Genomic DNA, 14,125 nt, shown 5'->3' with positions numbered 1-14,125 from the left:
TCAGAATCATACTTATTGGCCCAAATTTGAGTAAGTGTACTTTTCTCCTTAATGTCCCCCAGAGTATGACACAGTACTCTGTTGACAACATTTTCTTCCCTGCTGTGTACTCAAAGAGAGAGCTTTTGGTGTATAAGAAAGACTCTAACTTTACAGTGAAGCTGACACAACAGGAGTGGACAAAGCAACATGTATTATAAACTCAAGCCCCTCTGCTCATCCATCTCAGACACCTGTGTTGAGAAGTGAAATGAGCAAAATGTTTCTGGGATAAAAAAAAAGTCAAGGAATGTTGGTCCTCTGTGGCATTTTTTCATATAGAGTAGCTTTCATGTAAAAAAAAAAAAAAAAGGATATTCATACCAGAGTAGTTATTCTGTTTATTCTATGCTTTGTCTTGCTTCATCTTCCTTCTCCTCACATACAAAAGACAAGAAAGAAAAGCCCTTCGTTTCTCTTTCCAGACACTCCTAAATCCCTTTTAACTTTCTTCCATTATAAGTTCTGAGGTTGAGATTCAGTGGTCTGAATTCCTGATCTCATGGATACTAGACAGTTGTTTGAAAAATACTCTCCTGGTAAAATTTGAATTTCCTAAGGAGCCATTAATATTTAGAATGGTCACCATGCTTTAACCAGACCACATTTAAATTGGACACATTACATACTAGTGGGGGAAAACAAGGAGGTCTCCTTTCTCTCAAGCTCCAAAGAAGGAAGATGGTTGGAAAAGTACCATGTCATGACAATATCGATGTCATATTCATGTTCTCACATTCCAATTATACAACAGGACTGTGGTGTGCTTGTCACAGTGGATTTCTTACTTCCATTCTCTTCCTCCCTCCCTGACCTTTTTCCTTTCTATGTATGTATGTATGTATGTATGTATGTATGTATGTATCTATCTATCTATCTATCTATCTATCCATCGACCTATCTTTATCTTTCTCTCTCCTCTTTCTTTCTAGCTGCTTTTCTGAAACAAGTTCTCACTCTGTACTCCAGCTGACCTGAAACCTTAGTCATCTTGATTCAACTTGCATGTTGCTGAAATTACACATCCACACCATTGTGCTGATCTCACATAACACATTGTGCTTGTACATACACACAACAACAACAACAAAAATAACACACTCATTTTAATTAATATTTATATTAAGAATTCATACTTTAACTATGATGAACAAATGGATTAGAAAAAAATAATACATAGTCATTGAGACCACCAAAAGAAATGACCAATGTATGAAGAGTTTGATCATATCTTTCTATTTTTTATGTACTGTTCTTAATTCTAATGTCCCCTTTTTTCTTTCAAGGAAGTTTACATGTTCGATATGGACTAATCAAGGAAGAAAGTCATGCGTTCACCATCAGCACAGAGAATTTGGCAAACAGAAAGGTTCATCATTTGAAGATTAGCCTAAAGGGGCCAGAAATTTTCATTCAGGTACTTCACTTCTAATCTTTCCACCAAGCCTGTATGCTAAGACTTTTCTACCAACATGTCTGATCTTCTGACTCAAGCTAGACACTGGAGTATAGACTTTCCCCAAACTCCAGGCCAGCTCTGCCCTTAACCCTGGTCCATCATTCAACTGGCATCACCAACACCTGGGATAGAGCTAGAAGGCAAATTCTTGAATACCCTACCATAGCTGTTCCACAAAAAACTACTGGAGAGGAAGAAAAACTGGCAATGCTAATTGTACTAAAATTTAATCAGCTTTTAATCAGATTGAGTGAAGAAGGATTGGGTGGAAAAAATAAAGTATAGCAGACTATAGCAAGAGTTGCCTGGGAAGTGGAAATAGGGTACAGGTCATTATAGAGGAGCACAGGTCATATAGAGGCCCTTGGAAAGACATAGGTCTCCTCTATACATCCTCTCAGTTCCTAGTGCACACTGGGTCTTGATGATAAGAAAGAGCTGTCTGGGTAGAAAAGATACAGAAGGGTGTTAAAGGGTTCGTGTGTGCACAATCAGAGTTATCTGAGAAAACAGTGTGGTAGGCTTCTGGGACACAGTAATGACTCTGTATAAAGAGCCAAGAGCAGAGGAGGGCAGATATTAATAAAGTCCATCCGTCCAGCCAAAGTCTAGATGACACATCTTTGATTATAACTTAGGATGAAAATGTTAATCAGCTTGTCAATTACCACTGCTTAGGCAAGTTTAGTTCATTCATGTGTATGCTCCAAATTTGCCACTTCAAATGCCTTCCTCTTTCTTTGCCACCAACAGGTGTGATGACATCTTCTCTTTCAGAAGATGACTTTGTTATCTTCTTATGTGTCCTTTAGAAGAGGCATCACACACTCTCATTAGGTTATCAACTCCTACCTGGACCTTAGAGCTGTGTACTTTCTTTCATTACAAAACCCATCAACCCAGAGGTCTGAGGCCTGCCTTAATGCCTGCGAGTCAGATATAATGGCCTTATCACAGCACAGCTACAACATCCTGCTGTGTTCTAATATTTTTAACACCTTTGCCACTCCACCAAATAGTTCCATAAACCACAAACCAAATAATTATTGAATATACCAAAAACAAACAAGCAAAAAAAATAAGAAGTGTATTTCTGGTTCAAGGGAAGAAACTAATTTCTCATCGTTTTTTCAGATTGTTTGATCTTATCATTTTACTGTGAAATTTCAAGGAAAAGTCAGCATATACTGATTTCCAAAGTGTGTCTTCCAAGTTAGTTGTTCATTACTGTGACAAAAATTCGCAAGAAAGATCTTAAATAAATTTTGGTTTACAGTTTCAGAGTAGAGTCCATCATTATCACAGAAGCATGAGGCAGCTGGTCACATTACATTTTCAGTCAGGAAGCAGAGACTGATGTACACTCTTGTTTCACTCTCTTTAAATTTTTTAATTTATTCCAGACTCCTCATTTTTGGAATTGTGTCACATACATTTAATCTGGGTCTTTCTACCTCAATTACTCCAATCTAGACACTGCCCAACAAGCATGACTGAGTTTATTTCCATGGCCATTCTAAATTCCATGCAGTTGACAATCAAGTTTAATTATTATACTATTTTCCCATAGTTCCAATGTTACACAAGATTAGTACCACACAAGAGATGAATAGGGCTATTTTTCCACAAGCCAGTGGTGAAATACTGTGATATATATATATATATATATATATATATATATATATATATATATATATATATATATATATATATTTGGGGGGGGTGGGAGGAATGACTACCATCTACTCAACTCAAACAGCAAACCATCATAAGTACAAATTAATGAACCAATGGGTTTATTGAGATTGTTAACAGAAGTATGAAGGAGGGGTTACAGGAGTAAAAATGACTTAAGGGTGGCTACATCAGCAAATTCCACTCCAGAATAGGTGGCAAGTCAGGAAGCAGGAAAGCTTGCATGTATCGTACAACTTGAAGGCCGATCAATAGACAGGAATATGCTTGCTTCAGTTAAATAATTTTAGGGAGCTAAGGCCCTGGTCCTAGTGTATTTGCACAGTGTTGAAGACTTCCTGAAGCCTTTCAATTATTTACTAAGATTAATGAGATTCCCTGTAGGATGTTATATTTCACTTCCCCAAGAATAAGTGGCCCCGTTTACTGACCCAGGCCAAGGTTACCTAATATGACCAGTCAAGGAATAAAACCAGGCTTAGGTTGGAGAGGCCACAGAAAGATTGAGGCTGTGATAATTTTATGGAGAATAAACAGAATATGGGTGGTAATTTCCAGGATCGATACAGTTTTAGTAGTCACTATACAATTATGTTAGAAAGCTGTACAATGTACATAAAATTAATGGATAAGACCAACTGTTCTGTTAAGATTCCATATTTCTATGACTTCTAAGAGAACACACAGGAAACACAAAGCATCCTGAACATTTCAGTGCCTAAGGGACTGCTTCCATTTTTTTTTCAGGAACTGAAAGGCACAAAGTGGCCCAGGAGTCACGGATTCTAACTCAAAAACCCTATGACACATGCCCTCCATGGCAGGCAGGCCCACTCCATTGCTCTCACCTTTTGCGACAACATATTTTATTTGAATAGTACCAATCTTCCCAGAGATTTCTTCTACCACACTAGGCAATCACTGATGTCTCTTTGTGGGTCTTCTTTATTTTTTCCCTTTGTGAGTCTTCTTTATTTTTTCCTACCCAGTAGTACACACAGGATACTGTTAGACTCCTAGTGTTTTGTAGATATATTCATGTAATGACTTACCTTACTCAATCCTATAATTTTGAATGTCATGTATTTGCTATTAATGTCCATCTCTGTCCAGGCCTCTCCTGCAGCACATCAGGAAGCTGCACACCTAGCAAAAAGAAAGGACACTCAGCTACCAAGTAAAATGCTTGACACTCCTAGAGTTTCCAATTTCTTTTAATTTGGCTGTTAAAATTGCCTTTCCCAGGACTTGTAGATGAACATATCTATGTGGAGACACAGAGAGGGATCCCAAGTCTGGAAACAGCAAGGCAAAGAACAACTGTTTATGCACTAATGTGTGGCTTGGCTAAGTTTGTCGCTTTTGTGGACTTTTCTTTCTCTGTTGATCTATTTCATGATACTGTAAGGATAAACATATTAGAAGTATATATTTTGGTTCAGTTTCACACATTGTTTATTAAATAGGAAATGCTATAGTCTAAATAAAATGATATGCTATGAGTAATAGCTTGTACTAAAGTTATAGGACAAACTACAAGGTCAGCAGCCTCCTGAAGAGAGCCACTCACTGGACGTGTGTAGAAAAAGAGTTATGGAAGAAGGAACTATATGGGAAGATTTGGTATTAGTCCTGACCCATTTGATTTCCCACAAACAGAGCAAATTCACTCTGACCATTGTATGATTGTCTTTCAGCCAAACCTTTGCTCTGTAAAACAATAAGGATAGTATCATTTGATGCTCATATTGGGGACTGAAGGGTAGAGAACATGGCTCAGTTGATGAAACATTTTCCTTGCCACCATGAAGACCAGAGTTCAGATGCCAGAGTTCTTAAAACATTCTAGGTGAGGTGACTACCATACACTTTTCGTTCTGATATTGGTAAGAGAGGAGGTAGAGACAATCTGTTCCCTGGAAGCCTGCTAGCCTGGTAGCCTAGATTATTTGGTGACGTTCTAGGCCAAACAGATATTCTGCCTCTGAGAAAAAGTGGAAGGAACCTGTAATTGTCTGCTGACTTGTAAATAAGATGCATGCAAGTGCACTTTAAAATATGAAATATGAGCCACACAATAGATATTTTATGAAGAAGTCTCTTATGGTGTGTGAGTATGGAATTGGAATGGGCCCATTAGAGACATAGACAGAGATAGGAAGACAAAGAGAAAGAAGAGAGAGGAAGATATTGAAAGAAGTAGAGAGGCAGCAGAAGACCAAGAGAGAGGAAGAAAGTAAAAGACGAGCAAGGGAATAAGAAAGAGGTAAGAGAGGGGCCAGAAGCCAAGAGAGAGAGATGAGGTAAGTTTGCCATTTTATAATCCTTATTAGGGCCACACAAAGAGGAAAGCAGATGATAATACCATAGGCTGACAGTCAAACTAAGCATAGTTTGCTAACATTTCTCTCTTTTCATGTAAATAAAAAAATAGAACATTAGAGTGCTTTTCATTTAAGGTAAAGTATAGTATATAAATGCAGATTCATTGGAAGCAGCTATCAACAATGGAGGAATGAGAGAGAATAGCTATAGTAACAAAAATGTTTAAGTAAAGCAAAAGTTTTGCCTCGGGAAGTTGAGGGTACACGACAGAGTATGTCAATCATATCCTGCAACAGATAGGGGCCAAGGAGTGCTGGGAGAACCTGGAGCTGTATGTCTTGGTTCTAAAGCACAGCATTTTAGCCTTTTGTAAATGAATAAAAGATGAAGAAATCAATGTCTTTGACTGATTCCTGCAGATTGTAGGGTGGCAACAGGGGGTTAAAAGACTGAAATGTCGTCCAGGTCCAGGAAGATCAGACTGTTGTATTTGTTGTATTGGATCTGAGAACATTTGTGACTAGGAGGGGCAACGTGAATCCAGCAGGCATGATCTGTGGGATTTGACTGGAATACATGTGGATAGCTGATTTGGTGCTGTCCTGGATATAGTAAGTCTGGCAGGATAATGGAACATATATGTGAGCCGAGGACAAAGTTTATAGTTAGCGACAAAATTCCCTTTAGGTGTACATTTGAAAACACTGGGAAAAGCAAGCAGAGGTGGAAGTTTTGGAGCAAAGAAAAGCTTGAATGTAGGGAATTTCCTTTCATTTTTATCTTAGGTCTATATTTGAAGATTTTGGTAGAGCAAAGAAGAGAAAAGACTTGAACATAAAGAGCCCCATGTTATCTTAGGTCATATTTGAAATTCTTGGGAGAGCAACTAAGAGAAAAGTCTTGACCATGGGAACTCTCTTCTGTTTTACCTTAGGTGTATATTTGAGATTTTTGGGAGAACTAAGAAGAGAAAAAGCTTGACAATAAGGAGGCTCCTTCTATTTGACATTAGGTGTATACTTGAAACTCTTGGGATAACAAATAAGAGAAAAGACAGGAAAATTGGCAACTTCCTTCCATTTTACCTAATTGCTGATGGTATTTAAAATATTCATTTTGTATCTGTCTAAGTTTGGTTGCAGAGACATGTAATCATAGATACCCTTAATGTGGCCAGAGGGATTTGAAATTCTCCAAAAGGCATCTCAGAGGAGCCTGGAGAGATGGGGAATTGACTATTTCCCACGGGAAGGTGAAATCATTAATCCATTAAGGTATCCCTCAAAAAAGGCAGGTTAAAACTCTCTTTCTGGTTTGTCAGGGCTTTTTAGCAACCAAGAGAGCACAGCCCAAACAGCAACAAGCTGAGGCCAGAGACAAAGTCCACCTATTACCAAGATTTTTGCCAGTAAAGACAGAGATGGAAAAGAACTGTGTTAATCATCTCAACCAATTGCAAAAGTTTTAGTTGTAGGTCAGAAAGAAGGACCAGACACAGTAATGCTCACTGGGGTTGGTACCTCAGCTCTCAGTGAACCAGGAAGAAATGAACAGTCTTTTGGAGAAAGGGACATATTTACATTAACTAGGAAGGGGAAACTCATTTAATCAGATGATGTTGGTACAGAAAGGTTGTAATTGGGTAGTTACAGAGGGAAGTCCCAAAACCTGTGAAAATGGTAAGAAAGCCCTCCAAAATAGGCAATAGGTGGGAAACTTAGATTGTTTATTGGCAGTATTTATCTAGATTTTATTTGACCCAAGAGGTAGATTTTCTGTAGCACAGGGTTCTTTTTAAGTTTGCAAAAAGGAGATAAATTTTAGACATGTTTAACATCTTAATTGTTTGCAATCTGTAGTGAAAGGCACATTACAGGAAAAGGCAATATTCATATAACATAGCAGACGCAAATACTTTTTTTTTTCGACATCTGTGAAATGGTAAAAGAGGGAAGACAGAAACCTCCCATAGAACAGAAGGGCAAAAGCTCACTTGGTCTTAATTTTCAACATCAGTACCCATCATGGAATGTGTCTATCTAGAAGGCAAGATGGATATAATTTAAGGACAATGAGAAACATTTAAAGTAAAAGACAAACCAAAGGAAATTTAAAATATTGAGCTTGGAACTATCATGGTGGATTGACAGTGGAATGTTTTTCCATAGTTGATTGATAAGTCAGAGCTCCATTGACCAGTGTCAACACTCTAAACAGTTTCAGCGTAGCAGTAGCATAGCAATAGGAGTAAGTAAAACATCCTATTAGACATTTTTACCTTGATACCTTGCATTGACCAATTTAAAACATGTTCTTAAACCTTCCAATATTCATAATTTGCATGTAACAACCTTAAAACATCCTTTTAGACTTTATAATATTTATAAAACACATTCATGAAAGCTGTAAGATCTAGGTCCAATTTCTGTGAACAGTCACTGTCCTTTAGTTAAATGAATGGTAAAAGGCTGTATGTGAAATGTGTCTTTTAAGTCTGTTAGCAAGGTTGACTGTAGCTCGACCTGACAGTAGATCTAACAGTGAGGTTTAAAGTCTGGTCTCCTGCATATGGAGAGGACTAGGAAGATACCTGAAGCTTCCCATAATAATAAGCCCATAAAACTAGAGCACAACAGTTTTCTGTATGTTTTAGTTTATAAAATGTCAATAGCTTCTAAACGTCTAAAGTTATATTATAGATTAATAAATACAAGGCCAAATATATTAATAAGACAGTGACTTTTCAGTTTTTGAGAATGAAGGTGAGGTATATCAATCACATTTAACCTTGTAAACAAATTAATGTCTCTAGAATTAATATATTATAGTTTCTAGGGTGGAAATATAGTAGAACATTGTAGAATAATTTAAAATTATATCAAACTAATTAGCAAGGAAGTCTGTGGTTGAATTCAAGAAAGCTTGTGACAGGAGAAACAACATTTATTTATTTTTCTAGGAATTAGTAAAGACCTAAGTTAGAATTCCATGCTTGAATTACATATGTAGCATATTGTAAAGATATAACCTTGAAAACATAAAATAAGAAATTAGGTAAAGCTTAATCCTGTAATTAGTTGCACCAGATTGAGCAGTAAAAAGCTTAAAAGACTGAAGCTGTATTTGGTGTTTATCAAGGACTTGAAAAGGCAGGCTAAACAAAAGAGCTCCCCAAAACAAAGCCAAGATAGCAATGAGGCAACAGCTCTACCTCCTTAGCCACTATTTTCCCAAAACAAAGATGGTGGTTAGTCATGTGATTGCTTTCAGCCAAAATGGCAATGATGCTATAGCTCCAACTTGTTTCCCAAAACTAACATGGCGATCAGATTAGCCACACGTGTGAGCAGCCTTTGGCAAGTAGTTTTGAAAGTGCCAGCATTGGAAGCTGTGCTGTCCTCCTTTACTGTGTGAGCACCCTCAGCCCAGATTCCCCCGAGTAATAGTTCCTACCACTGCTGAATGGCAGCAGCTAGGGCGGTAGGGGAGGCAATGGCATTTTCCTGTCCTCCCACCACATCCGCACACCTTCTTGCAGGAAGCAGGGCCAAGGGGAGCTTGCTCTCCAAACACATACACACACACACACACACACACACACACACACACACACAGACACAGACACACACACACACAGACACACACACACACACGCACACTGCTCATGCTCTTGTGTCCCATGCTAGTAAGCGGTACAGTATGTTGCACTGGGTTTGGTGGCTCGGGGGCCCACTCCCAGTAGCCCAGGACAAGTTCATAGGCCTGTAAGAGTTCCTGAGAAGAGTGGCTGAGTCCTGCCAAGCAGACTCCTTGTGCTTGGTAACCGTGGAATCTTGAGCAGCCCAGGGTGGTGTGTTTCAGTGGCTGGGAATGGGTGGGGAGGTGTGAGCAAGACTGTAGAGGTGGTTGAAGCTTTCCTGGGCAGCTTACCTATTATAAGATGGAATGGTGTGCACAGAAGCCATTGTCAGGCAAAGATAGAAGTTAGTAGGATAGAAACAGGAACTGAGAGTTGAATTTAGAGAAAGCAGGACTCCAATGTTAAATATGAAATACAAGGCACACCTACACAGCAGATAATGCTAGACCAAGTTTATTTTAAGTGGAGAGCATTAAAGTTGGAGGGGCATCCCAGAGAGAAAGAGACAGACAAAGACAAAGAAGAAAAGAGTAAAAGAGGAGCAAGAGAGAGAGAGAGAGAGAGAGAGAGAGAGAGAGAGAGAGAGAGAGAGAGAGAGAGGAGCTTAGTTTTCCCTTTTTATAATCCTGAGTAGGGCCACACCTAGTGGCCCTAGTGCCACCTAGTGGCAAGCAGTTAATGATGTCATAGATTTCTAGACTTGAACACTTCCCCTAAACAGTAGAGACTGGAAGAATCTACTGGATCTGACTAGATACAGCAAAATGAAGATGAATTTGTGGTGTATCCCAGGAAGGAAAAAGAAGAGAGAAGCAAACCAGAATTGGAGTAACCGAAGCCAGGCGTGGTTAGTAAAGAGACAACCTAGTGGGAGGTGATCACCTGGCTATGTCAGGGGCAGCAATATTGTCAAACTTTCCTTGAGAGTATTTATCAAATACACTTCATGCCTAGTAATTCCTGGAGTCCACACCTGAGAATACGTTAGAGTTATGGAGGAAAAGAAAACGGTGGTACTTGTAAGAACAAGAGGAAGGAAATCGTGGAATGGGAAGCATTGCTGGGCCCCATTTAATGTACCAGATTGTGTCTGTCTTTGCTTACTTATTTGTAGAGAGGAATGTGATGAGAAATTCACAGTAGGGAGATAATTAGGTGACAATACTTCTGGAAGATATCTAAGGGAATAGAAGCCTGTGAAAGATTTTAGTTTACAAGGATGAAAGAAAGGATCATTTGTGTGAATTGTGGGCCGACTGGCAGGACATTTTTAATCTCCCCAGACAGAGAATTCCAGAGAAGAGCCTGCCCTTTGTGAGACTGTCAGCTGTTTATAAAAGGGTTGCTTTATGCTCTCTCAAAACCTGGGTTGTGGGATTGTTTTTTGTTTTCTTACAGGTAGACCAGAAACTCTTCACCTATAACTTTTCTCCAGAAGCTGAGTTCCGGACAGTGAGGTCACTCATCCTAGGCAAAGTCACAGGTCTGTTTTCTGCTCTATACTCTCAATGAGTATTGTTAAAAACAACAGTTTGTAGTCTCTCTTGGTGTGTCCAGGGATTCAGAGCTGAAGTTATTGCTCGCATCTTTGGTCTTGATGAAGATTTTGAAGCAGATTTTTAAACTAAGCCACACATGTAGCAATGGTGCAGCATGTAATTCCCATCTGCTTCATTAATTGCCTAATTCATGGTTAATGGGTGGTTATTTGTGGCAATGATTTTGTTGGTTAATTGTTAGTAATCTAGGAAAAAACGTAAAGTAAATAGGCAACAAGGAAAAGAAATTATAATTTAAATTGAAAATTATTAACTTTTTAGATGGCCAACTTTAATTTCCTTGGTTTTAAACTAAAGAAATGAAGAAGGAAGCTGAGCTGAAGAATGAGGGTTGCAACTCATGTTGGAAGAGTGCATTTTCTTGTTTTTATGCAGATTTCATGAAATTTCACTATCTGTTTAAGAATGTTTATTGCCAGAACAACACTGAACTTTTTACACTTTCCTGAAGAATTGGATATTTTAAATGATATCTAATCTTTAACACTGCCTTTTAGAGATTAAATATATCTATATCTATATATTTGTCTGTGACTAATGTAAACAATAGGCCTTTGTTTTGATGACAATTTATAGCTAATTTTCTCATCCGTTTTTTAAAATATTTTTTCTTTCAAAATCCTCGTGTTTTATCTTATATAGAACACACAGTTGAGTTTTATTTTAAGTACGATTCATGTGTATAATCTATCTTGTGTGTGTACACATCATTCACATGTCTGGCTGTGGACAAAGGTGTTGCATGATATGCTTTTGGAGATCAACTACCTCAGGTGCTGGTTGTTTTAGATTGTTTGAGACAGGATCTCTTATTTTGTCCTTTATACATGAGTGCAGTTTACTCTGGTTTAGGAATTTCCAGGGATTCTGCCTTCTTCTCTCATCATGCCTTTGGAGCATTTATACTACCAACCATGTATTTATACAAGTTCTCTGGATTCAAGCTCAGATCTTCAAGCACCATATCCCCAGCTCCAGCTTTTTTTTTTTTTTTTTTTTAAATCTGTACAATTTGGGTATCTGTGCTTTACAAATTAGCATGTATAGGTTCTTTTCAGGTTTTGAAATTATCTATACATTTGTATTTCTGCCTGCCCCCTTATTTTCTACACATTCAGTTGCTTTTATAACTTTGTCATGTTCTCTGTGGTTCTGCTGGACACAGTACAGATTAGAAAATATTGGGCATTTTAAGCACGAATGGACTTAATATAAGAAATTACTGTCATGAAATTTTTGCCGCCTTTAAGTCTGAGTCTTGATATCACCCCTTAGAATGACTTCTCAGAAAATCAAAGGGTCATTATGTGGCATGTGGGGTGCTTGTGTTTACCTACTAATCCATGAAAGAGTCTAGAAGATGCACTGACACATGTACAGAATGTAGATTTGCATGACACTAGACATTCTCTGAAAATAGCTGCAGAGAATGTTTGTGCTAACAGTGTAACACCTTGAATAGGACAAGAAATGATCCACTGCTTCTCCAGTTTTCTAGATTTATAAAGAATATAGTATTTCTACAAGATAATGTGAATGCACCATGAGTCTAGAAAATGTCAATTTCAGTTGCCAAAGGACACAAACAGATAAGTCAATCAATAAGAATGACTTCCAAATAGGGTTATATCTTATTCTTCACCATTGCCTAATAATAATAATGGCAACAATAAAAATATTGTTTCTGAACCTATTTGTTCTGCTTCACTAATGTGGCTCTGGTGAGTTTTTCTTCCTGTTCTCTGTTCCTTAGATGGTTCTGCTTTGTGCTGTATTTAATATGGGTGGGGAGAGAGAGGAGGGGGAGTAGAAAAGAAAGCACAAATGCAGTCTAAGTGGCTTTAGAGGCCAGATGACTATTTCCTAACTGCTACCACTGCATACCTCTCCCAACTATGCATTCATAATGTCATAAAGGGAGCTGGAAACTGTGTACATAAAGAAAGACCACAAAGAGGACAACACAATTGTGCATGCCAGTCACTGCCATCCTTCTTATGAGCAAATTTGAAATTCCAAAAATGCCAATGAGCACACCCCCTTTCTTTTCTCTTCTGGCTTCAGTGGTTGCTCTTGAAATCCACTGTCACTTTGTTCTACTTTTGAAAGTTTTAACTTACACTGTTCCCAGCACACACAGCTGCTTTGATTATATTTTCTTAAGGAAAAAAATACTTTATGTGTGGGTGGGTGTGTTTTGATGTTGTGTAATTATACGTGTTTGGTTTTAGATTTATTTTTAAATTTGCTGCTTGATATTGTTATAATTCCCAATTCTATTAATTATTTCATATGTATCTTTATATCTAATCACACTTAGTTTTCATCTTTATGCATTAATTCTCAAATTTTCAACATATTAACTGTAGATAATTTCACAGTCTATGTACTCAACTCTGAAATCTGAATTAGATAAATTTTGGAACTACTAATTTCATCTCACATATTTTATCTATTAAAAGCTTTGAACTTTAGACCAACTCCTGAACTCCTGTACTGTCCATCTCAGAGAAATTTTATATCCCAAGAGTAATTCCGTATATTATATCTCAAATAAAGATTTTATCTCTTGATGGAAAAAAAAAAAGAAGCTTTGAATGCTGTCAAAATAGTATGAATTCTAGGCATATAAAACTCTCTTTCAAAAACCTTTCTTTTATTTTTATTAGTGGTATTGTATGTGTACGTGTGTATGTGTGTTTGTGTGTGTGTGTGGAGAGAGAGAGAGAGAGAGAGAGAGAGAGAGAGAGAGAGAGAGAGAGAGAGAGAGAGAGAGAGAGAGAGAGAGACCATTGAGCACTTGGTTTAGGAGATAAAACTCTATTCAGGCTTATTAGATTTGCATGGCAAGTACTGTACCCATGGAGCCATCTTGTGGGCCAGGTTTTTATTTAATTTTTTCTGAAATTTTTTTAGTCCATTCAGATATGCTTAATTACAACAAACACAATATGTAAATCATATTAATTGATAATTTTTTAATTTCTAAAATTCTATTGTTTGACTAAAAAAACTGTTAGTTAAAAAACCTGTGGTCCTTACTAATTTCTTCTTGATTTCCATCTGTTTAAAAACCATATTGATAATCATTATTGAACACTATGTCTTTTTCAGTTCTCCTGTCTTGATTCTCTGGGGATCCAGAGAATCTGTTACTAACTGTTTTCTAAGTTTTTCCTATGGCAGCTTTTTTATTCTGTGTGTGCTAGGTCAGAGTGTATAGGTATGTGTAAATATGCATGCGCTGACAAACCTGCAGAAACATGTACATTAATATTTATTTGGAATTAACTTCTGAGAACCTAAAGGATGGAAAATGGAGCACTTCCTTCTTGGTAAAATTTGCATTTGTTCTACCAGGTGTCACATGGTTATACTGATTAGGATAATTTCATTCTCTCAAGTTTT

The 14,125-nt window shown here is 37.6% G+C and overlaps 1 protein-coding gene across 1 annotated transcript in view; it reads left to right on the top strand.

The window, feature by feature from the left end:
• Cntnap5 (contactin associated protein family member 5) overlaps window positions 1–14,125 on the top strand; it is a 951,234-nt gene that overhangs the window by 889,583 nt on the left and 47,526 nt on the right. Inside the window, exons 20-21 of the mRNA XM_051147230.1 lie at window positions 1,326–1,456; window positions 10,557–10,641. Coding sequence (XP_051003187.1) covers window positions 1,326–1,456; window positions 10,557–10,641 — 216 coding nt within the window. The remainder of the gene's footprint in view (window positions 1–1,325; window positions 1,457–10,556; window positions 10,642–14,125) is intronic.

This window comes from Acomys russatus, chromosome 6, assembly GCF_903995435.1.
Source record: "Acomys russatus chromosome 6, mAcoRus1.1, whole genome shotgun sequence".
NCBI classification, from domain to species: Eukaryota; Metazoa; Chordata; class Mammalia; order Rodentia; family Muridae; genus Acomys; species Acomys russatus.
Note: the sequence above shows the minus strand (reverse complement) of the source record. Positions and strands in the feature narration are given on the sequence as shown.